The sequence below is a fragment of the Sphaeramia orbicularis genome, chromosome 13 (assembly GCF_902148855.1).
Source record: "Sphaeramia orbicularis chromosome 13, fSphaOr1.1, whole genome shotgun sequence".
NCBI lineage: Eukaryota > Metazoa > Chordata > Actinopteri > Kurtiformes > Apogonidae > Sphaeramia > Sphaeramia orbicularis.
The window spans coordinates 47,998,127-48,021,802 of record NC_043969.1 but is presented as its reverse complement, the minus strand read 5'-3'; the positions used below and the strand labels follow the sequence as shown (position 1 = coordinate 48,021,802).

The following is a 23,676-nucleotide window of genomic DNA, read 5'->3' as shown; positions in this document are numbered from 1 at the left end:
TATGCCTGAGTAAACTGTAACAAACTAAAAGAGAAATTAGAATTTTTTATCCTCGCCTGTTTTTTTTTCGACTGGATTGACGATGATATGCATAAATTAATTGTTCGTGTCGGAGATTTTAATAGCGTATATTTCACCCCACAAAGATTAAAAATCATATTTGAACATTAAAGTTTGCACTAAAATACACTTTTGATGTACTTTTATTAACATTAGGATCTAAACTTTGACCAAAAGTTGAAAAAAACATCCATTGTCCTGATTTATTATATTTTTACGGTAGATGAATATTAATATAATTTTTTTCGGCCCGCGGGCGGGCTGATAGGGCTAAAGGGGTTATTAATCTATTTATTTTTGTTCTATTTATTTACTATTATTTTGTTATTTGTTTGCTTATTCATAATTTATTCGTTTGTTTTATCATTATCATTTCATTATTTAATGGAATATTTAAATGAGCTGTTTATTTTTTCAGTATTTAATTATTTATTTATTTATTATCTATGTATGGATTTGTTTTTGTCTTTTATGTTATTCTAGTCATTTATGTATATATTAATAATAATAATAATAATAATTATTATTATTATTATTATTATTTATAGCATTATTTAACGGTCTATTTATTTGTTGTGTTATTTAATTATTTATATCTTTATTATTTTATTCAGTGTTTCATGTTCAAGTAAACATAGTGCAGTGTGGTCACAGCACCCTCTAGTGTTCAACACTGTGAACCGCTCCACTGTCCCGCGGTGTGTTCCGCGTCACGTGACTATCCGCCCTCTCATTGGCTCCTTCTCGGGTCACATGACGCCTCCAGTGCGGTGCTGTTTGTTGCTAACAATAGCGTAACTCGGTAACTTTAACTGAGACTAAACCGGTTTTTTCTGAACTTTTAGCGGATTTAACGGACGGTGACCGGCTGTAAATGATTCTGTCTGAGGAGGAGACACGTCAGCGCTGGTTTATGGTGGATTTTATGTAAACCTGGACGAATAAAAAGAGGTAAGTTGAGGGTTGATTGAAGGGGGAAAGTGTTGTTTTTGCTCGGTCAGCGGCTCTGTTTACCGGCTTTATTTACAGAGTTGAATTGGTTTTACTTATGGATTTATCTGTCAGAACTAAAAACAGACCAGGTTTAACATATGGAAAGTTACATAGGGTCTGACTAGTTTACAATAAAGTGCATGTCATGAGACTTGGGGTCACATGTAGATCTAAAGTCTGAAGAAATATCAGGATATTAAATTCACTCAGATCTACTTCACATGAAGAAGTTGTCCTGATGGAAAGAAAAATAAGAATAAAGATTATAGTTATGTAATTGAACAATGAGAAAACCATCAAAAGAAAATAAACAAAACACTCACAAAGGCAACTAATAGGTGAAAAACTGAAGTAACACTGAACAAGAGTCAAAAACTAAGTACAAATGAGAAAAATTATCAACAGAAAGAGGGAACTAGTCAATAGAATAAACAAAGATTAAAAAAAGATCTTTAGATGACCAAAAAATAACTACAAATGGACAAACCTATCAAAAGAGAGAGAAGAAAATGGGTAAAAATAGACAAAGTAATAGGAAAGTGAATGTAAGATAACCAAACATGATCAAATAAATACCAAAATAATAAACAAAATGATCAAAAATGAATCAATAAACTAAACAATAATAACCAAAAACTGAAATAAATCAAGTTCTCCACTAAACTTTACCAAGTAGCCAATGAATGAAAGAATCAACAGGATCATCAAAGATGAACAACAATGAATGACATACTCCAAAAATACATTAAAAATAATAAATAAATAAACAATTAACTAAATGATTAACAAATTGAGCAAAGTAAAAAAACAAAACAGTATAGTCCATTAAGTAGAGAAAAATTACCAAAAACTGACAAAACAGTAAAAAGATCAATGATTTAATCAATAAAATTAACAAAATAAAAAAAAAAAATTACAAGAAAAAGGAAATAAAAATGAACTAAATAGTAAAAAAAATGAATAGAAATTAACAAAATAAATGTAAGTAATAATATTTAGACCAAGAATATTCCAGATATATACTTTGTCCAGATAAAAGTAATCAATGTCAGCCTCAATTTACCCACTATGTTTATCAGAGGAACTAGTAAATGTTTAACGTGTCCCATTTAACTAACTAACACTAATGTTCACACAACAGAAGATGGAAATATGACAAAATTCACCTTTAACGTTGTAGATTTTCTGGAAATTCTGCTAAAATTTGTAGCTTTGGATCAATTAATGAACTGAGGAATGTTTCTGGTTTAACAGTTTTGGTTATTTTGCATTTAATGGGATTTTTCACCATAGAGTCATGTTTGTCTGCTACAGTTTGACCTAAAACATCAGGTTTTTAATCCAGCTTGTACTTGGGATCTGATTTAATATTGTTTTAGTATCTGCTTTATACTGTACTATGTTACACTGAATTCTCACATTAAATCATCTGCTCAGGTCTGTAGTTAATAGATTATTTGTGTGTGGTAAAAATCATTGAAACATCTGTTAATAGTTACAAAGTGAATGGGTTGATGATACCAGCTCCACCTCGGTGTTTTCTGCTTTAATGAGTCCAAACGTCTGATGTTTTATTAATTTTTACATTTGTCTGAACCTGAGAGAACCTGAACTACATGGAAACGCCTGTTAATATTGATAATTATCACGATAAAAGTCAGATCACAGGTTCTCTGTAAGTTAAAGGATGAGCAAAAAAAAAAAAAACACGAAATAGGATCTATATACAGGACGTTACTGATGTACGAGGATCCAATTAGAACAGCTAAAATAATCCACTTTTGACTTTTAGAAATAATTTAAGTAATAGTTACATTTTAACATTAGAATGTACATTTAAAGTTAATGTTAAGTCATCTAAGTTCTGTCTAAACTGTTTAGTAATTGCTGTACTATCAACCAATCGACCAATCTGTGACATTGACCAATAGGAGTACAAAGGCCAGAGACATTGACCAATAGGAGTACAGCGGTCATAGATGTTGACCAATAAGTGTACAAAGGTCTGTGACATTGACCAATAGAAGTACAGAGGTCTGTGTCATTGACCAATAGGAGTACAGAGGTAAAAGATGTTGACCAATAGGAGTACAGAGATCAGTGATGTTGACCAATAGGAGTACAGAGGTCAGTGATGTTGACCAATAGGAGTGCAGAGGTCAGAGATGTTGACCAATAGGAGTACAGAGGTTTGTAAGCAGAAAAATTACACAAAAATGTGCTTGGACATAATTTTAGATCATTCTTATGTTATAATTTGTGTTTTTACTGTGGTTAAAAACAGAGCTAAGCTAACAGCTATAATGTAAACTATCAGCATGTTGTGTTTTTGTAAATTGTATCTGTATATATTTATGCCTGACGCAATAACTTGTTTTTACTATGTTGAAACTTCCAAATAGGTGAAAAAATTAAATCATATTTCATATCAAAATAATTCTATAATTCGACATAAATGTATAAAGGTATTATTTACAGTGAACGTACATCAAAATAAATCATTTGCAATAGTTGTTCAATGCTTTAAATGTCCCAGATACTTGTTTATTGTCCTTTTTGTGGATGAACATGGTTTTATTCTTATGTTTGTTCATAAGTATCTGTCACTTACAGATTTGATGTCATTGTAAATCATTCATTTTGATGCTCATGCAAAATGGACAGAAGGTGCATTTGATTTTAGTTCTTGTTTCTTAAAAATTAAATAATGTAGATACTCATAAGTTTTCTGTGGTTTGAAAGGATTTTTATTTTTTTTTACATTCATAATTAATTCATAATGAGGGAAACAGCTGTGACATTTCTGTATTTAGAAAAAATGTGTAGTAGAAATAATTTTTTATACTTTATTGCACTTTTTACCCAATTATTTAGTGACTATGGACTTATTTTTTATAAATATAATCAAAATTTGGCATTTAAGGGTTATATTAATGTCTATAAAATTAACATGCACCAAAAATGTCACTAAAGAGTGAAAAAATGTAAAGATATGATCTGGAGGACTGGTTCTGTGGGTCAGAACAGGTTAATGACAGATGGTTTGAATGGAAGTTGAAGAAACCAGACTGTTATTTATGACATTAGTTTATTGTACAGGACCGTGTGAAAGGGCTTCGGTGATGGAGATGATTCACCATTTTAATGAGTTTTACTCTAGTGACTAGTTTTCTTAATTAAAAGTTTAAGTCATAATAAAATCAGTGAAGTATTATGAAAAAATGGGTGTGAATGGTTTCATGTTGTCACTGTTGAAGTGCTTGTATCTGTTTTATTAAGTGCAGTTCATGTTTTTTTTTTCACGTGTTTCTGTATAGATTCCGTTTCGTGACTCTAATAAATCCAATAATTGCCGCCATCATCACTTCCTCTTCCTCTTCATGTGGACGCTGCGTTCATCACCATCCTATAAATGAGTGTTTCAGATCCTCAGAGGTTCAGGCGGCGTCACTGTGGTCAGATCTGGGTGGTTTTAGTGGAGTTTCATACAGCGGCTGGAGTCTTTGTGTGTCTGTTGTCGTCATCGTGTCCAGTGTTGTGTTCCAGAAGCTGCTCTTTGTCATATGTGTAGAGGTGTTTTCACAGAGTAGACAAAGGCATGGCGCTGGGTCCGACATGTATGTAGAGTTAAACTACATGTGGGTGTGTCCTCTGTAGAGTTAAACTACATGTGGGTGTGTCCTCTGTAGAGTTAAACTACATGTGGGTGTGTCCTCTGTAGAGTTAAACTACATGTGGGTGTTTCCTCTGTAGAGTTAAAACTACTTGTGGGTGTTTTCTCTGTGGGTAAAGTACATGTGGGCGTGTCCTCTGTTTAGTTTAACTACATGTGGGCGTGTCCAACTGTTTAGTTAAACTACATGTGGGCGTGTCTTCTGTGGAGTTAAACTACATGTGGGTGTGTCCTCTGTAGAGTTAAACTACATGTGGGCGTGTCTTGTGGTGTTAAACTACATATAGGCGTATCCTCTGGAGTTAAACTACATGTGGGCGTTTCCTCTGAAGACTCAAAGTACATGTGGGCATGTCTTCTGTGAAGATAAACTATATGTGGGCGTGTCCTCTGGTGTTAAACTACATGTAGGTATGTCCTCTGGAGTTAAACTGTATATGGGCGTGTCTTCTGGTGTTAAACCGCATGTGGGCGTGTTCTCTGTGGAGTTAAACTACATGTAGGTATGTCCTCTGGAGTTAAATTACATGTGGGCGTGTCCTCTGTGGAGTTGAACTACATGTAGGTGTGTCCTCTGGAGTTAAACTACATGTGGGCGTGTCCTCTGTGGAGTTAAACTACATGTGGGTGTGTCCTCTGGAGTTAAACTACATGTGGGCGTGTCCTCTGGAGTGAAACTACATGTGGGCGTGTCCTCTGGAGTGAAACTACATGTGGGCGTGTCCTCTGGAGTGAAACTACATGTGGGCGTGTCCTCTGGAGTTAAACTACATGTGGGCGTGTCCTCTGGAGTGAAACTACATGTGGGCGTGTCCTCTGGAGTTAAACTACATGTGGGCGTGTCCTCTGGAGTTAAACTACATGTCTGATCTGGTTAAAATAATGAACATGAACTTCAATGTATGAATCAGTTTTAGTGTCAGAAACAGTTTAGTGTCTATTTCATGAGCTTAATTTCTTTTATGCCATTTTTTTCCATATTTGACATCATGTAATAAACAAACTTTCATGTATTAATGTGCTGATGGTGAATTCCATGTTTCCTGAACACGTTGAACTGATGTCAGATGTTTCCTGATTCAGCTTTAACATCCAGTCACGTATCACTTTGTTCCTGGTTTGGTTTCACAGTCGCTGATCGTCATCTACACAGAATCTGATCCATCGATTCGTCTGGAAAATGAAGACAGACATCACGTACGACCAGGTCAGAATGTTTTCATCTATATGAAATATAATCAGATATTTTCTATTATGTAAACTATCTGACCACGTCTGGAACATTCACCTTAAAAATACTAAATACTACGACATTAACATCTGATTGCTTTGTGGCTGAGTTTTTTTTTTTTACGTTTCTATAATGTTTATTTTTTAAATGTTTTATTTTGTTTTAATACCTATTTGCATCTTATTTATTTATTCATCAGCTTTCAACTGTAAGCAAACTAATCATCTCTATTTAATCATCTCTATTTGTCTGGTTTTATAATGAAATTAACATAAATTGATTAACTGTTGAACCTTTTACTCAGTGGAGTTTCCATCTCCATTTTTTAATCTTCTATTTTATGAATTACATATTGACATAAGCAGAAACCAAACGCTGACACACAATGACCACGGAAATCTGACAGTTTAATAAATAATCGGGGGAATTTCACGGATCTTGCGTTTTTCAAATGTATTTTTGTTTTTATTGTGTCACCATCTACCAGAGGAAAACCCACAGCAATAACTAATATTTTTCTAAATTAAATCAAACAAAAACAAGGAAACAGTTCTCTCTAAGAGTTTATGAAAGTTTACTATGACTTTGGATGTAAAAGACATGAGAAAATGGATGTGAAAAACATGAGACAAAGGCTGAAATTCACCATAGTAAATTTATCACTGACAAGATTCTGCTTGATATTTATGCTTACACAGACTAACTCCACCCTGTCGGTCTCAGTGCCCCACTTCTCAGCTTTCTCATTCCAAACACCCCCCCGACAGTGTCCCAACATCCCCTGGAGGGCAGTATCACCTTTGTTGAGAAACACTGTAATAGGTGATGGAAAAAGTTCCAGACTCGCACACGCTCAGTTAGTGTCAGTTTTAATTAATATATTCCATTGTGAAATATGTTTATTAGATGTCAGCACAGTTTGAAGGATTGTACTCAAGGATAATTTGGGGGCTGAAATTGTCATTAAAAGTGTAATTTTGTGTTGAATTTGGAGAATTTTGCTTGTATTAACCCTCAAAGATCTAAACCATTCACTGATCTAAAAGGATTAGTATGTGTTGGTCCACTGATTCCATCAATACATGTAAATAAATGAGGTAAAATGCAGAGTCCATGTAGTTGCACAACAGTGGATGTAGACACTTGGTTTTATATATTAAATGATAAATAAAATGATGGATGAAAAATGTCCAAAATAATAAATAATATGACAAAATAAGCCAAAATTGACAAAATATGATGTAAAAATAAATAAATAAATAAATAAGCAACCAAAATGATCAAAAACCGTTAAAGTGATTAATAAAATGAACAAAAATTTATGAAAAATGTACAAAATAATGGATAATGTGAAAATACATGTAAAAATTTAGTAAACAAAGTAAAAACAAAAAAAGGCAAGGAAATGATCAAAAACTGTTAAAGTGATCAATAAAAGGAACAAAAATGAATGGAAAAGTTAACAAAATCATTAGTAACATGAATGATTTTAGATGATGAAGTCGATGAAGTGTTTTGCAGGAAATTTAACCCATTAACATGTTTAATGATACCTGGAGTTATGGTCTGTTTCGTTTACTTCTGTTACTTGTTGGAATATTGAAACTTACAGGGTTAATCACTAATGACCTGATGAAACTCTGAACGTCCTGTGTCTCCTCTACATTTTATCTGATCTTTTGTGCGTTTGCAGCTGGTCGACATGGAATGGCAGCGTCAGGAGTCGACCAGGAAGGCCCGTCTGGTGCGTTCATGACCCTGTACCGTAGATCTGACCCATGTGGACCAGACTCGGCTCTTAAACCCTGTCCTGTTCTTCCAGTATTCCCGCTGTGCGATGGCTCTGCTCACCCTGGCGGCCTCGCTGCTGTTTGTCACCGCCCTCTTTAACCTCTTGACCCCCAGAGGCCCCGCCCCCCGGCCCCACCCAGCCCCGAGCAGCAGCCTCCGCCTACCCCAGTTCGAGTCCTGCTCAGACCCTTGCAAGTAAGAAAACACAGGAGGAGGAGAGGCGGAAATACCATACACACCACGTTCAAAATTAACCTCAGAACTTTCTAATAGTATGGACGCCACAGATTCCTTCATGAGTTTAATTTCTGAGCAGTTGAAAAACACATCAACACTGATAGATTTACTCCTTAAATCCTCAAGTGTGACGTCAAGGAAGTATTGATGTTTATAAACTATATGGACAAAAGTATTGGGACACATCATGTCTACAGCTGTAAGATGTCCTGTTCATGATGATTTGAGATAAAACATCCATATTTCCTGAAAGTTTAATGGGAGATTTTTCTTCCTTAGTGAGATGTGAAGAAAGTAGATGGTTAGTTGTGGCAGGAAAGTATTATTTACAGTCAGAGCATGAAAAATAGTTTAGAAATTTAGAGGCAGAACATTTAAAATCATAGTCGTGGACAAAAAAAAAAATTCAATGTAAGAGAAATGAAATAAAAACCATCTCTGACTCATTTTGGGAACAAAGATAACAATTTAAACCAAAATAACCAATGCAATGATATTTATCCCATAATATAAAACTATATTCTGACATTAGTCATTATTGTTTTGTATCCCAGACCCCTGTTAGAAAAGAAACACCTGAATTCAATGTTTCCAAATACTTTCATCCATATAGTGTATTTTCATACTTTGTGTTTCATCTGTCAGTGATTCATTTGTTCTGTCCAGTTCAGATGAAGGAAAGTAAAGTAAAGGTTTGTGTGAACGTACATCTGCTGCAGGTCAAACACTGAGGATGGAAACTAAATCACTGTATTTGAGTTTAATAAATGAAGTTAACTGACATACAGTGGTCGACTGTTTTGATCCAGAAATGAGTTTTGCAGCTCAGTGATGTCAGATAAGATCTATAAACTGAAACACTACAAGGATTTATTTAAAAAGCAGACTTTAGTACTTTTATGAGTGAATGAATGAATAGCTCTTTGTTATCATTTGACAGCACAAAGTACATACAGCACAGAGTACTACATCAAATGAAATTGCAATCGATGATTAGGGACATCGGGCCGCCACAGCTAGTGCGCTGCCACAGAACCCTTTTCTTCAAAATTTGCAGTGAAGAACACAGGATAATGCAAAGCACAAATATTAGACATCATACAGTTTTCACACAGTACACATGGACACATGCTGGTATTTTTTCATGGATTTGGTAGGATTCGGGGGATAGGGTGAAAAAAAAAACAGAGTTTGAGAGCAGACAAGACTTGGAGTAGGGACGCGGGAGAATGTGTGTGTGTTGTGTCTTTGTCCTTGGAAGAATGTTTGCAAAATATGAGACACCAATAGGTCAATCTGTCCTTCAGTTGTTGCCAGTCTTTATCAGTTCACTCTCTACTGTGTCTTGACCATGGAAGATGTTTTGACTGCAGGGGGAGTAGATGAGAGAAGAATCCAGCTGCTTTATCAGCTCTCAGGGGAAAACAATTTGGCCAGGGGAAAAACTTGATTTCTGCTTAATTTAGTTATAACTCACATTTTTGGTACAACCTGGCCTCAGCATTACTCCTCACTTCAGAGCAGTAAGGTCTCTACACAGTTCGTCCACTTTCTCTTTCAGTTCCGCAGTTTTACGGAGCCCCTCCGCATTTTGGCGAAGCCCCTCTACGGTCTGACCCGTGATGTAATCCAACCTCTTATGCGAGCCCGCAGGTCGTCCGGCCAGGTCTCGCACACTGTCCCCTGACTGCGTCACCACCCGTTGTAATTCCTTCACATTGTCACTCACCACTCCAAAGTGCTTCTTAATTTCGACCGACAGCAGCGGGGTCTCTTTGCATGCTGTTGTCTTACCAATTTTGCAATAGACCAGGGCCATTCCAAGACCAATCAGAAGGTGTCCCGCTATCATAAATCCAAATAGGTAGATGTCTTTGATATCCTCCACCGACAGAACCAACAGACAAACCACTCTCCACTTGTCCCAAGCATCCATGGTGTATCCAGCTGTGAGAGTTCCGTCAGGGCAGGCGGGCTCCCGGGGCCCATCTTCCTGGCTGAAAAAATCTTGTCAATTGCGCTGAGTGATCAGTTGATCAGTTCCATATTTGCTGTTTGAGAGCTCAGCAAGCAGGGGATCCAAAAGTTAAAGTAAGTCAGACGAGACAACTGCAAGGCCAAAGCAGAGTGGGGGAGGCAGAACGGCAGGACAGCCCATAAAACACGTCTGCTCTCTTCGAAGGACAGTCAGAAAACATCACATCATCATCAAATCATCACATATGTAGCAGTGGTTTGGTGGATGTTAATATTGAAGCCACAGAATTGTGTGTGATTGAATGATGTGACAGTTTGTACCTGATGTTGTTGATCCACATGGACTGGGTTGGCTCATGGTTCTGATCCTCCTTCCTGTCTCTGGTCAGGATCGTTCTGGTGGAGAGCATCCCTGAAGGCCTGGAGTTCAACTCTAGCTCCACCCACCTGTCAATCTTCCAGGCCTGGATGACTCTGATGGGCGAGGCTCGCAGCAGCCTGGACATCGCCTCCTTCTATTGGACGCTCACCAACAAGGACACGGGCACGCAAGAGCCCTCGGCCAATCAGGTCAGATCAAACATTGAATTTTTTTTTTTTTTTAAGTGTTTTTTATTCTTTATGGTCATAACTTTGTGTATAATAGTGGATTTGTTTGATGTTTTAATCATATTAACGATGTTTTTCTCAGGGGGAAACTATCCTGAAGACGTTATCTGAACTGTCTGGAAAACTGTCGGTTCGCATCGCCGTCAACACACCGCAAGAAACTCAACTGAAAGGAGACCTGAGATGGCTCAACGAATCAGGTACAAGCTCACCTGTCACATGACTCACCTGTCACATGACTCTCCTGTCTCTTTCCTCACCTGTCTCCTTCCTCTCTTGTCTCCTTCCTCACCTGTCTCCTCCCTCTCTTGTCTCCTTCCTCACCTGTCTCCTCCCTCTCTTGTCTCCTTCCTCTCTTGTCTCCTTCCTCACCTGTCTCCTCCCTCTCTTGTCTCCTTCCTCTCTTGTCTCCTTCCTCACCTGTCTCCTCCCTCTCTTGTCTCCTTCCTCTCTTGTCTCCTTCCTCACCTGTCTCCTTCCTCTCTTGTCTCCTTCCTCACCTGTCCTCAGGTGTGTTACTGGACACTATTCATGTTTCAGGAGCCGACATCAGGACGGTGAACATGAGGGAGCTCACCTCAGGCGTCCTCCACACTAAGTTCTGGGTTGTGGATAAGAAACACATCTACATCGGCAGCGCCAACATGGACTGGAGGTCACTCACACAGGTAAAAGGACACACAGGTCAAAGGTCACACAAAATTCAAGATTCAAAATTTATTAGCACAGGTAAATGTGTGCTGATTTAGCCTCTTTATGAATTATTTATTTAATATTTTGACTTTGATATTTAATTCAACAGTGCATTAATGCAGCTGAAAATAAATAAATACATTAATAATCTACTATATGTCAGTGACGTAACATTTCAAATTAGAAGCCTCCAGGATTTCAGGTGGATTTAAGGCATTTATTTTTCATTTCTTCACCATGTAAAGGTTTTTTTGTGAAAACTTTGCCTGTGACAGTAACACACCTGCAGTGGCTGAAGTCAGACAATAACACAACACATCAATGATCCAGAACAAGTGTTGAAAACTATCTGATTATATTTATCTGATATTATTTCTGAGTCTGTGTTTGTGGACGGACCTCCTGCTTTGTGAGATATGAGTCAGAGGTTTCTTCATATTTGCATCAGCAATTTCTCTAAATTTCGGAACTTCCTAAAACTAATATGTTTTTTCCCAAAAGAAAATATAAATGATGTGAGATATGACGCTCTCCAGTTTTTCCCATGAATATTTAGTGTAATACGAGCTATATTCTCTTAAATTATTCATCAGATAAACTGAGGCTCCAGCTCCAAATGTTTCCTCAAAAGCCTCGAGCCTTTGGGTTTTTTAAAAGAACTTCAACTTCCCTGTCATTTCCCTCAAACACAGTAAGATCTGACCCGGTTTCTTTCAGACTCTAAACTTCTCTAAAACTATGTCCTGTCACATTGTAAGTGTTTCTTAATCAGGAATAAATGTTAAGATGCTGAGAAACGTCTAGACCTGATGATCCAAGGTCACCTTCGTTTGCTTTTAGGAGGAAGTTCTTGTGTTTTGGTTAGTGGTCAGTCACATGCTGAGGAGATCATGTGACTTTATGTGATCACATGTGTAGAGCATGTGAAACCACATTCCATCCTCTGAGTCATAATCTAACATCAGTTTCCTCCTGGTCTGTAGTGACTCTTTACTTTCAGTCTGCAGATCAGGGGGGTCAAACACATGGCCCATGGGCCAGAACCGGCCCGCTAAAGGGTCCAATCCAGCCCATGGGATGAATTTGGGAAATGCAAAAATTCCACTGAAAATATTAACAACCAGTTGTGTTGAACTGGTTTTAGTTCCACATATAGACCAATATGATCTCAAGTAAAATAATAACATAACCTGTAAATAATGACAACTACTAATGTTCTTCTTGGTTTAATGTGAAAAAAATATTATTTTATGAAAATACTTACATTTGCAAACTATCCTGTAACAACAAGATGTGAATAACCTGAACAAACATGAACAAACTGAAATGTCTAAAGAAAAGTAAGTGGAATTGTACCAGTATTCTGCCTGATACCTTATGTTTGTGTAACAGTGTGTGTAATGCACATGTATAAATGATACGTTGAGGCCTAATATTGTTAAAATCCACTTATTTTTCTTTCAAAATTTCAGGGTTTTTTAGGTTATTCACATCTTTTTTTATGATAGGATAATTTGTTTTCATATTTTTGTAATTTAATGTATTTTTGCACTAAAAGAAAGAGAAAAATTGGAGTCGTCATTATTTATAGGCTATTGTGCTTTTATTTATTTTTACCACCACCAAAAGGAGAGGCAAGGGGTATTGTTTTAGGTTTGGTTTGTTTCTTTGTTTGTTAACACTTTAGCAGCAAAACTGTTTGTTGAATTCATTCCAAACTCTGTTTATAGATTACCAGTGACCCAGAATAGGTGTCATTATATTTTGGGAAAAGTAGGTCAAAGTGGAAACATTTTTTATGAATTTTTAAAATGTTTTTTGTCTCCCATTTACTTATAATAAGAAAAAATTCACAAGTCTATGAAAACATCAGTTTTGTTTAAATTTACATCAAACTTGGCACATATATAGAGGCAATTAATATGCTGACATCAGCATACGCATAGACATGATGACATCAGCTGGATCGATGCCAAAATAAACTACAGTACATGTGAGGGGTGGGGTTTGTTGTGCCTGGCACCACTTGCTGTTGTTGTTGTTATTATTATTGTTGTTGTTGTTGTTGATTTTACGGGTCCAGCCTGTTTGAGATCACATTTGACTGAACTGGTCCCTGAACTAAACTGACGTCGACGTCTCTGCTGTAAATAAACCTGAACGCTGTCGTGCAGGTGAAGGAGCTCGGCGCCGTGGTCTACAACTGCAGCTGCCTGGCTTCAGACCTGGGGAAGATCTTCGAGGCCTACTGGTTCCTGGGGGAGAGTCAGTCCATCCCGGCGCCGTGGCCCGCCAGCTTCTCCACCGCCTACAATAAGGACACGCCCCTTCAACTGCCACTCAACGACACGCCGTCCAGCGTCTACCTGTCGGTGAGTCTCCAACACCTTGCCGGTCTGTGGACCTCCAGACCTCAGACCAGGTGTAGGAGAACACGTAATCCCTTTTATTATATAACGAACAGTCAGATTAATTACAATTGCATGATAATGTGCTTTTATTTTAATGTGTAAACTCAGAAGTGTGGTCGTAGTCTGTGATCTTTGCGGAAGTCTAATATTTTTACTGATTGAAGTTTTTCTGGCTGAAGTAATAAAAGTCTTATGTGTTTAGAGTTTTAACATTTAAGTCTGTTAGTTTTCTCCCTTAACTTAACGGACAAAGCTGAACCCTGATAAAATGCTCTAAAGCTAAGTCCTTGTGTATTTGAGTCACCACTGCTGATATCCTGGGGGTGTCATCCACCTGGACCACTTAAACCCCTGGTATAATCTGGACTGGGGGTAAACTATGGGCTGTTACACTGGTACTGTCAGTTCTTCATCTCTTGCCATCGGTTACTGGACTTAAGGCCCGCCCCCTGTCCATCTGTCCGTCCTCTCAGAGTTCGCCGCCGTCCTTCTGTGCATCCGGTCGGACCACTGACCTCCAGTCCATCCTCAGCGTGATGGACGACGCCCAGAGCTTCATCTACATCGCCGTCATGAACTACCTGCCCACCATGGAGTTCTCCCACCCCAAAAGGTCAGAACATCCAGATTTTACAGAGAACTTTGGACTGTCATCGATTATAGAAGGAGCTCTGAGGTGGATTATGAAGTGGTTTGAATAAAGCGACAGCAGCGCTTGTATTGTCTGTTTTAATGACCAGGTTTTATCAAATCCATTTTGTCCTTTTTAGTTCATCAGCTGATTGGCCATGAGCTGCTGAGAAGGTGTTAGGTCTGGTGTCGTCTTCTTCTCTCTTCATTTTCTCCGTTTAATACGTATATGGATACATACAGCGTCCATATTTTCTTATGGACACAGACTAAACAGTGAACATGTTGCAGTACCTCCAGGAACCACTGGGGGCGGTGTTGAAGTGAATAATTTCCATAAACAGTGGAACTTTTTGTAGAGAAACTACTGATATATTTACACCAAATAACCCTTTAATATCGACATCAGTAAAACCTGTCGTCAACATGTTTATTATCGACTTCCTTCTTCATGGTATTTGGTCAGTATGTTAATTATTAATGTCTCCTCCTGCTTTTCCTTCTCCTTCTGCTCCTCATTCTTCATCTTCATCTTCTCCCTCTACTTCATCTTCTCCTCCTTCTTCGTCTCCTCCTCCCTCTTCTCCTCCTTCTGCTTCTCCTTTTTCTCCCGCTTCTTCTTCTACTCTTTCTTCTCCTCTTTCTCCTCCTCTTCTTCTCCTTTAGAGTGGTGCCCTCTGTTGGATTAATCCCGAACGCTCACTCCACTGTCCTGAACACATAAAAGAATAAAAGCAGTGACGTTTTCACTGAATCGAAGACAGTAAATGACCCTTTAACGAACGCTGTGTCCTAACCCTTTGCTCCAGTTAGTTTTGTTTTCACCGTGTGTTTTCACTTCACTGATTCTTAACGTCTTGTAGTTTTAATCTAACGTCGTCCCGGTTCTGTGCAGGTACTGGGCCGACATCGACACCCAGCTGAGGCGGGCGGCGTACGAGAGGCGGGTCAAAGTGCGTCTCCTGATCAGCTGTTGGCCCAGCACTCAGCCCGTCATGATCCCCTTCCTCAAGTCTCTGGCATCAGTTCAGGACGCCAAGAGCAAACTGGACATCCAGGTGGTGGGTATCTTGTCCTTCCTCCTCCTCCTCCTCCTCCTCCTCCTCCTCCTCCTCCTCCTCCTCCTCCTCCTCCTCCTCCTCCTCTCTTTCTCCTGCTTCTCCTCCTCCTCTTCTCATCCTCTCCTTTGTCTCCTTATCTTTCCTCCTCCTTTTTCTTTTCCTCCCCCTCTTGTCATGTTTCTTAGCCTTTCTCCTCCCCTTCCTCCTCCTCTCCTCTTCTCTTCCTCCTCCTCTTCTCCTACTCTCCTCTTGTCCTCCCCTCCTCTTCTCCTCCTCCTCTCCTCTTCTTCTCCTCCTCCTCTTCTCCTACTCTCCTCTTCTCCTCCCCTCCTCTTCTCCACCTCCTCTCCTCTTCTTTTCCTCCTCCTCTTCCTCCTCTTCTCCTCTCCTCTTCCCCCTCCTCCTCTCCTCTTCTCTTTCTCCTCTTCCCCCTTCTCTCCTCTTTTCTTCCTCCTCTCCTCTCCTCTTCTCCTCCTCTCCACTCCTCTTCCTCCTCCTCTCCTCTTCTCCTCTCCTCGTCTCTTTCTCCTCCTCTTCCCCCTCCTGTCTTCCTCCTCCTCTCCTCCTCTTTTCCTCCTCCTCTCCTCTTCTCCTCCTCTCCACTCCTCTTCCTCCTCCTCCTCCCCTCTTCTTCTCCTCTCCTCGTCTCTTTCTCCTCCTCCTCTTCCCCCTCCTCTCCTCTTTTCCTCCTCCTCTCCTCTTCTCCTCCTCCTCTCCATTACTGCTGTATATTTAACTGAACTGGATCTTCTCACCTTAAATCTCATGTTCGTTCATTCTGATGCACGTGTTGCATTCGAGGACCAGGTGAATTGTGGGTTTTTTTTTCCTTCAGAGGCTGTTCGTTGTTCCATCCACCCCGTCACAGGAGAAGATCCCCTATGCCAGAGTCAACCACAACAAGTACATGGTGACGGACAAGGTGGCCTACATAGGTAAGACCCCGAAGACCAGACGGTGACACCTCCCCTCCTCCACCTGACCAGAGTCTCCTAAATACGACGAGTTGTAGCAGTTGATGGTGTTGGATGTCGTTTGAATGTTGACCGAAACAATCATCCAGGTGTCAGTAACAGGAGGAGATCCACCCCTCCTCCTCCTCCTCCTCCATCCTGACTCCTGTTTCCTCCTGTTTCCAGGTACCTCTAACTGGTCAGGCGACTACTTCGTGAGTACGGCCGGTTCTGCGTTGGTCGTAAACCAGACGGTGTCGCAGTCGGCCGAGCCCACCGTCCAATCACAGCTGCAGGCGGTGTTCGAGAGGGACTGGAGCTCCGCCTACAGCACGCCGTTGACCCAGGACTTCCAGGTCAAAGAAATCTGTAAGATGCACCGCTCGTCCACGTTTTCGGTCTGAACAGGACGAAGTGGCGTCGGATCGCACACCAGACACCGACTGGACAGAGTTTTCAACCACCGGGAGATTTAAAACGATTTAAAGACGCAAGGATTCAATCTCCAGTCCGATAGTTTTCCACATCTTCTGCTTTACAGTGTTGTTTGTGTCTTGGAGCAGCGGGGGGCATTGTTTGACCCCCCCAGTCTGGTCAGGTTTAGTCTGAAGGGCTTTATCTGGTCTTTAACGGTGGACTGAACAGTTGTAATACCACTGACAGCCACTAGAGGCTCCCATTGACACAGTGTCCCATCGGTTTTACCCTGAACCTGCTCCGTTTGTGCGGTTTTAGTGAATGGATGCTTCGATCGACAGCTTCTTTTATTAAATTAAACATATTTTTCTTGACAAAATGACTCCTGGGAAGTTTTGGATTTTAAAAAATGACAAACAAAAGTAAAATGATGTAAATACATGATGAACTTTGGACTTTTATTGAGTCTGTGAGTTAGCATTTAGCATTAACTCACCCATGACCACTCACACTCCTCTGGCTCCGCCCCCTTTTGGTCACTTCTGTTCTATAAACCCAACATTGCGACAACCAAATCAGAAACTACAGTCGGAGTCTTCACACGGTCTCTGGTTGCTATGGTAATGACACAGGCGTCAGCTTCGGCGTCTTCATTTCCTGACTTTGTGCTGATTTTTTTTTCGCTGGTTGAATAAAATGTGTGTGATGATGTTTTTGATCTCAGGGAACACACCGGGCTGGGTTTGGGGCTTTTTTTTTTTGGATTCTGGACTGCGGTGCCGTGTCCGTTCACCTGTTTTTAATGAAATAAAAGTAAAACCGGGCGCTGGATGTTAGATGTTAATCAGGTTGACCATCTACTGGTCACCATGGCAACTGTCCAGGAAGCTGCGAGTGTTGGACACAGGTTTTATATGATGATGCTTTTCCTATTCTTTTATTAAATGTTACAAACCTGTGGATCAATGTGGTTTTTATTCAGTAATGGTCATAAAACTGGAGCACATTCACATTTTAGCAATATTTGTTCAATATTTAACAAAATAACAGTCTTTGGTTTATCCTAATATTTCACAAATTACCTTAAAACTACATTTTTTAATGATATCTTTTGAATAATCTTATTTTGTTGCTACAATTTATTTGTAAGATAAGAATGGTCACATTCAGCCATACATGATACAGTGTACAATGACGCGCTTTAATACCTTCAGCCAATAGAAAAAATAGAAAAAAAAAGCATGTAGCACAAGATAAAAAAAGTATATATTTAAATACAAAGTAGCTCTAGTATGTAAAACAATTTACAGTAGTACAGTATATATCATAATATAACATAAATAACATACTAATTAATCATTAAAATACCATCAAACCTTATTATAAAAAACAAAAAAAATCTGATGTAAATATAGAAACAGACTAAAATCACTTCATAAAATTCTTTCAAATATTAATTTAAATGTTAGATTTTTGTACTGAATGTGAATAAAGTTCAAAGAAATACCCTAACTGTGTTTAATTGAACTGAATATTTGGTAAAACTGTGGTAAAGGCGGTTTGATTTTTTATTAATTCCCAAAATTGAATCTAAACTTCTACTCAACTGATCGACTAATAAAATCAGAAATACCGGTTTTTGTACTTCATCCATTCATATTTTTTTTAAACTCCTTTACATCTGACATTTGATATTTGTCAGATGTTTTTTATATTTTTATTTGTATATTTATTTTGTGTGTTGGTTGTTTATTATGATTCTCAGTTGGTTTTTTGGTTAAATAAATTAAAACAAAAGCAAAAAACACTGGAAGCACTCGGAGAGCGCAGACCTCCACCAAGGCAGATCAGTGGCCCCCCCACCCCCATCACCACCAAAATGTAATCATTTGTTCCTTGTGCCAGTATCAACATTTCCTGAAATTTTCATCCAAATCCATCCATAACTTTTTGAGTTATCTTGCACACGGACAGACCAACGCCGGCAAAAACATAACCTCCTTGGCGGAGGTAAAAACACAGTCAACACAAACTGTGTTCAGGCTGCAGTTCCATGTTTTCACCACCAGGGGTCAGTGTTGGTCAGTTCTGCTGATTCTACTTTTCACTGTTTCCATCTGTTTCAGTCTCAGTTTGAGGAAAAAATGCTGCAAATGTTACTTTAGTGTTAATATTAATTTAAAAAAACCTCTTGTTTTAAACCCAGTCCTTAAAAACATCCTGAATTCTTCATCTGATTAAAGTTTATTCATCCTGGATCCAAGTCCAACATGAATCCATTTCTTCATCTTCTTCTTTTTGTCAGTTTAATAATTTTTTTTTTTTTTAACTCAGTTTTGTTCATTTTGTTGTTCTGTTTGTACAGTTTTTCTTTATATTATACATTACTTTGTTGATTTTTGTTGATTTTTATCAATTTTATCGGTGACTTTGTTCACTGCCCTTTTTTCTCCACTTTTTTCTCAGTTTTGTTTCTTTTTTTTCATTTTATCTTAATTCCAGTTAAGACTAAAACTCAACGTCAGTTCTATCTTAATGTTTTTATTTCCATCCTCAGGAGGAAACACCAGGTCATGTGAATCCATGTGAGTCATTTCTAGATTAAATATAAATGTGTCTCCGTCTGGTTTGTAAAACGTCCTTCATGATCCTTGGCTTTAATCTCCCAGAATCCTTTGCATTATTCTCCATAAAACGCTGCTGGTACTAAAACCTCAACAAAGAAACGCCATCGCTTTGTCACTGAAACGTGTCTTTAAATAGAAGTTGAAATCTATTATTAGACAGATTTATTCACATCGTACACGAAGAGGCTCACTATGTTTATACACGAATAAACAGAAAATCAAACCAGAGCAGGTGGAGAAACACAAACACACAGATGAAACTGACACTGACGCAGGTGGTGTGGTTGAAACAGGCCTTTGAAAGAGAACTTTGGCCTCTAGCTCAGCTGTACTTTGGCCGATTATGACCAAAAAAAAAACCCAAAAATAATCAAGTCGACTACAGACCGAGGCAAATGATTTGGTTTGATTTCAGTAAAGCTTGAACTGTGACCGTTAGACAGATTAGAGACAGACAGACAGACGGACACAGACAGACAGACAGATGAACAGACAGACAGATGAACTGAGTAATATTTAAAAACACAACTGATTCAGCTGGTTTTTTTTTATTAGATCATACTTTTTATTAGATCATAAAACAGACTGTACATGTACTGATTAAGAAGGAAGGAAGGAGGGAGGGAGGGAAGGAAAAATGGAAGGAAGGAAGGAAGGAAGGAAGAAGGAAAGGAAGGAAGGAAAGGAGGGAGAAAAGAGGAGGGAAACAAAAGGAAAGAAAGGAAGGAAAGATGAAAAAAGGAAGATAGGAAGGAAGGAGGGAAGGAGAAATGGAAGGAAGGAAGGAATGGAGGGAGAAAAGAGGAGAGAAAAGAAGGAAAGAAAGAAGGAGGGAAAGATGGGAAAAAGGAAGGAAGGAAAAATGAAAGGAAAAATGGAAGGAAAGGAAGGATAGGAAGGAAAATGGAAGAAAGAAAGAAAGAAAGAAAGAAAGAAAGGTTTGTTTCTTCTTTCTTATTGTTTTTAGTTTTCTGTTAAATCTACCATCATGGAAATCCATTCATTTCTGATCTGGACGGCTCCTAGACTCCGCCTCTCAGCCCTGGCTCCGCCCACACTCAGCTGTGGTTCATTCATTAATCAGACTGTTGTTGTTGTTTTACTCTTCTCTTATTTTTCTCTTTGTCTTCGTTGTTGCTGCTTCGTTTTCAGAAACAAACCAGTTTTAAATGTGTTGAACAGATGTGTGTTTTTTCTGGACGTGTCACCGTGTCTTCATGAGTTTACAGATGGAGTTTACGCAGGTATGTGAACAAACGGTGACACGTGTCCTGTTCAGTCCTGTCTGTGTTTAAACATGTTTCATACATGTATGAACAGGTGTCAGTCTGGACTTCTGGACATTTATATTAGAGCTCTGAAAGACAACTGACTTTTGGAACTCTGTCATTGGATGGAGCTGTTGTTGTGCCAAGGTTTGTATTCCCACTCAGAATTGTTTCCCCAGACTACAGGACGATAATTTAGACTTTTTATCTCATAATTTTGACTATTTAATCTTGTAATTCTGACTTTTTATCTCATAATTCAGCGTCCTATATATGGAAGCCCATTTGTGCCACTGACAAAAAAAAATCCCAGTGTTCAGTCATATTTATGAGACAAAAAGTATAAATTATGTTCCCGCAGCCAGGGGAAACCATTCTGAGCAGGGATATGTACCTTGGACAACACCGGACACAGAGCACAACCACCAGGACTGAGGAGGCAGTGTGGAAATGTGAACAGAATAATTTCCATATATAGAGGGAATGCACATCCGTCACTTCCCCCTGGGCCACGCCCCTCTAAGTCAGACTGAGGGTACGTTTACTCGGCAACACTCCGCAAAGATTTCTCCTTTACGTTATAAAATCATTCCGCGTTAAGACGCCGCCGCTATGATAACGATCTGCGTTAACATGAGTCCGCGAGGACGGCTGAATACGCTGTAGTGGCCATGCCAGACCAGTAGCTGGCGATGTAGAGCTGTAGTGAAACAGTGGCGGTAAAACACGCGCCTGCGCACAAACGATTTCCGGTTTAGACAGCCTTTAAATGAGAAGAAGAAGAAGAAAAAGAAGAGGCGGACAACACTATTTACAAACAACAATGGCGAGTGGTTGTACAAAGACGCAGGACTTCTTTGTCTGGACAGACGAGCTGAGCACAGTTAGCTGTGTTAGTATGTTGTTCTGAAACCGGCCATTGTTGTTGTGGTTGTTCGTTCTTTTTCTGCAGCTTTATTGTGTCATAGAGGCTGGCAAACCAGCTTGGAGGTGCATTACCGCCACCAACTGGCCTGGAGTGGGTTAACTGGCGGTTCTAGGCTTCGCGCGCATGCGATGACGTCATATTTTAACCCCGGAACGTTCCGATTCGCGTTAACACGGAGCTGGAATGCGGAGCGTATCGATAACATTCCACCCTGGACCCTGGTATCAAAAGTTTCCGGATTCAGGCACTCTAGGCACCGTTTCCATGTCAACAGAAGGCTTCCCGGAGTCGACTGAATCCTACGCCGTGTAAACGGCCCCTGAGTGGCAAAAACAAACTAGCACAGCAGTAACTACAGCGAGACCCAGAAAATGTGGAATATAACATGAAATTACAGACAACTGGACTGGACATGGATCCATACAAGCTACCAAACAACAAGTGGTCTACCAACACTGATCTGGGACAGAAATCACGTATCCTGACATTTATATGAACCTGAGTTCAACACCGGGAAAATCCCCAAAGCAAAGGCTGAAAATATACAAAAGACACAGAGCTGTCGACATCCTCGTCATCGTTAATTAGAGGACTCCAGCTGGTGAGTGCTCTAATTCAACATACTATTGTTTTGGAGGTTTTCTGTCAGTGCAGACGGATTTTGTTGGCGGTGATTTCGGCGGTAAAGGCCCAGCAGTAGTGCTCACAGTTTACTACTGATTTACTGGAGTTGAACCCTTAGTACTGACCCAAGTGAGTGGATGATCTACTGGTACTGTGGAGATTTAAGGAGAGTTCACATCAAATACTGGATCCAACACAGATCCAACAGCTTTGTGCTAGAGTAGCCCCTTATTTGGAAAACTAGGTTAGCCTCAGTTTAAGCTAGTTTACAAATTATGTAGAACACAAGGTTCAGAATCACACAACTGAAGACAAACGTTTCAGTTCTGAAGTCTAGAACTAAATGACAGATGCTAACATTAAGAGCTTTACTAAGAAGGAGCATTAGCCAAAACCAGATGGAATTTAAGGGATGATTTTACACAAGAACACAGCATAAATGAACGTTACCTGACACGAAATGCCAACCACAAATCCAGGTTTGGTTGTCTGGATTCCAGTTCTTTCTCTGAATTGCAGCGGTCCATCTGCTTCTTCTGTCTTTGGCTTTAGGTCGCCGCTAAAACGATAGCTCCGAGTGCTTTTTAAACCTGTTTATGCGATCAATGGCACAACAGCTCTTCCTCATTTTTTAGACTGTTCTAAAGTTTTCGCAATATTCAAGCCAAAGCTGCTACTCATCTGCCTCTGTCTGCCACTCAGTGGGCGTAACCGTGGTGACGTCAGGTGCAGACCTTCTATAGTGGAACTTTTCAAAGGACTGTGTGAGTTAATGAAAAACTACAGATATGTGTAAGACAACTACCCTTCTGAATATTAACACCAGTATCCACATTAGTAAAAGCTTCTCTGTCGTTGCCATGTTTGTTATCATTGACTTTCTTCTTTTTCTTCTTCTTCTTCTGAAAAAAACTTTACTCTTCTTCATGGTATTTGTCCAGTGGCGCCCTCTGGTGGAATGATTGACAAACACTCATTTCAACATACAGGACACATGGAAGTCTGAAGGCAGTGACACATGACAACATTAAAAACAATGTGAAGTGAACATAAATGAGCCTTAAGCCTCTAACATCAGCTCCCAGTTATGTTCGGCGTACATCTGGGCTCTGCATCCAAACCAAACTGTGAACCGTGAGTGAAGAACCATAACACGTACTGAACCGTGGATAACCTGTACTGTTGCATCCCAAGTACAAAACATGTTGTTCTCATTATAAATGGATCTGAAATCAAACATAAGCTTTAGCTCTGATGTTAAACTAAAACTGTGATCAATATTGGATCAAAATGTTGAAATGATCAGTTTTTATAAATACAAATCTGTTGTGACAGAAGTTTGTACTTTTGTTCAGTATCAGAATAAAACACTGACTGGAACTAAAACACAACAAATATGATCATAAACTTTTATTTAACACACATATTCCAACTGCAGTGATATATACAGATAATAACAGAACATGTTTGACTAATAATTGGAATGGACAGAA

The 23,676-nt window shown here is 39.2% G+C and overlaps 1 protein-coding gene across 1 annotated transcript; it reads left to right on the top strand.

Annotated features, from left to right (window-relative positions):
* The first annotated feature begins 833 nt into the window (after positions 1-833).
* Positions 834-17,696, top strand: pld3 (phospholipase D family member 3). Its single transcript, XM_030152980.1, has 12 exons — positions 834-1,011; positions 5,858-5,933; positions 7,651-7,701; positions 7,780-7,943; positions 10,352-10,532; positions 10,654-10,771; positions 11,112-11,239; positions 13,439-13,636; positions 14,149-14,288; positions 15,201-15,366; positions 16,202-16,301; positions 16,506-17,696. Exons 2-12 carry the CDS (start codon positions 5,907-5,909, stop codon positions 16,721-16,723), a joined length of 1,491 nt encoding a protein of 496 aa, XP_030008840.1. The 5' UTR covers positions 834-1,011; positions 5,858-5,906; the 3' UTR covers positions 16,724-17,696.
* Positions 17,697-23,676: the final 5,980 nt, after the last annotated feature.

Bases quoted from the DNA above. Each gene is read 5' to 3' on its own strand.
- pld3 (XM_030152980.1), top strand. From the start codon at position 5,907: ATGAAGACAGACATCACGTACGACCAG. The intron at 13,637-14,148 runs GTGAGTCTCCAA...CCGTCCTCTCAG, and splicing joins CGTCCAGCGTCTACCTGTCG to AGTTCGCCGCCGTCCTTCTG. The intron at 16,302-16,505 runs GTAAGACCCCGA...TCCTGTTTCCAG, and splicing joins GGACAAGGTGGCCTACATAG to GTACCTCTAACTGGTCAGGC.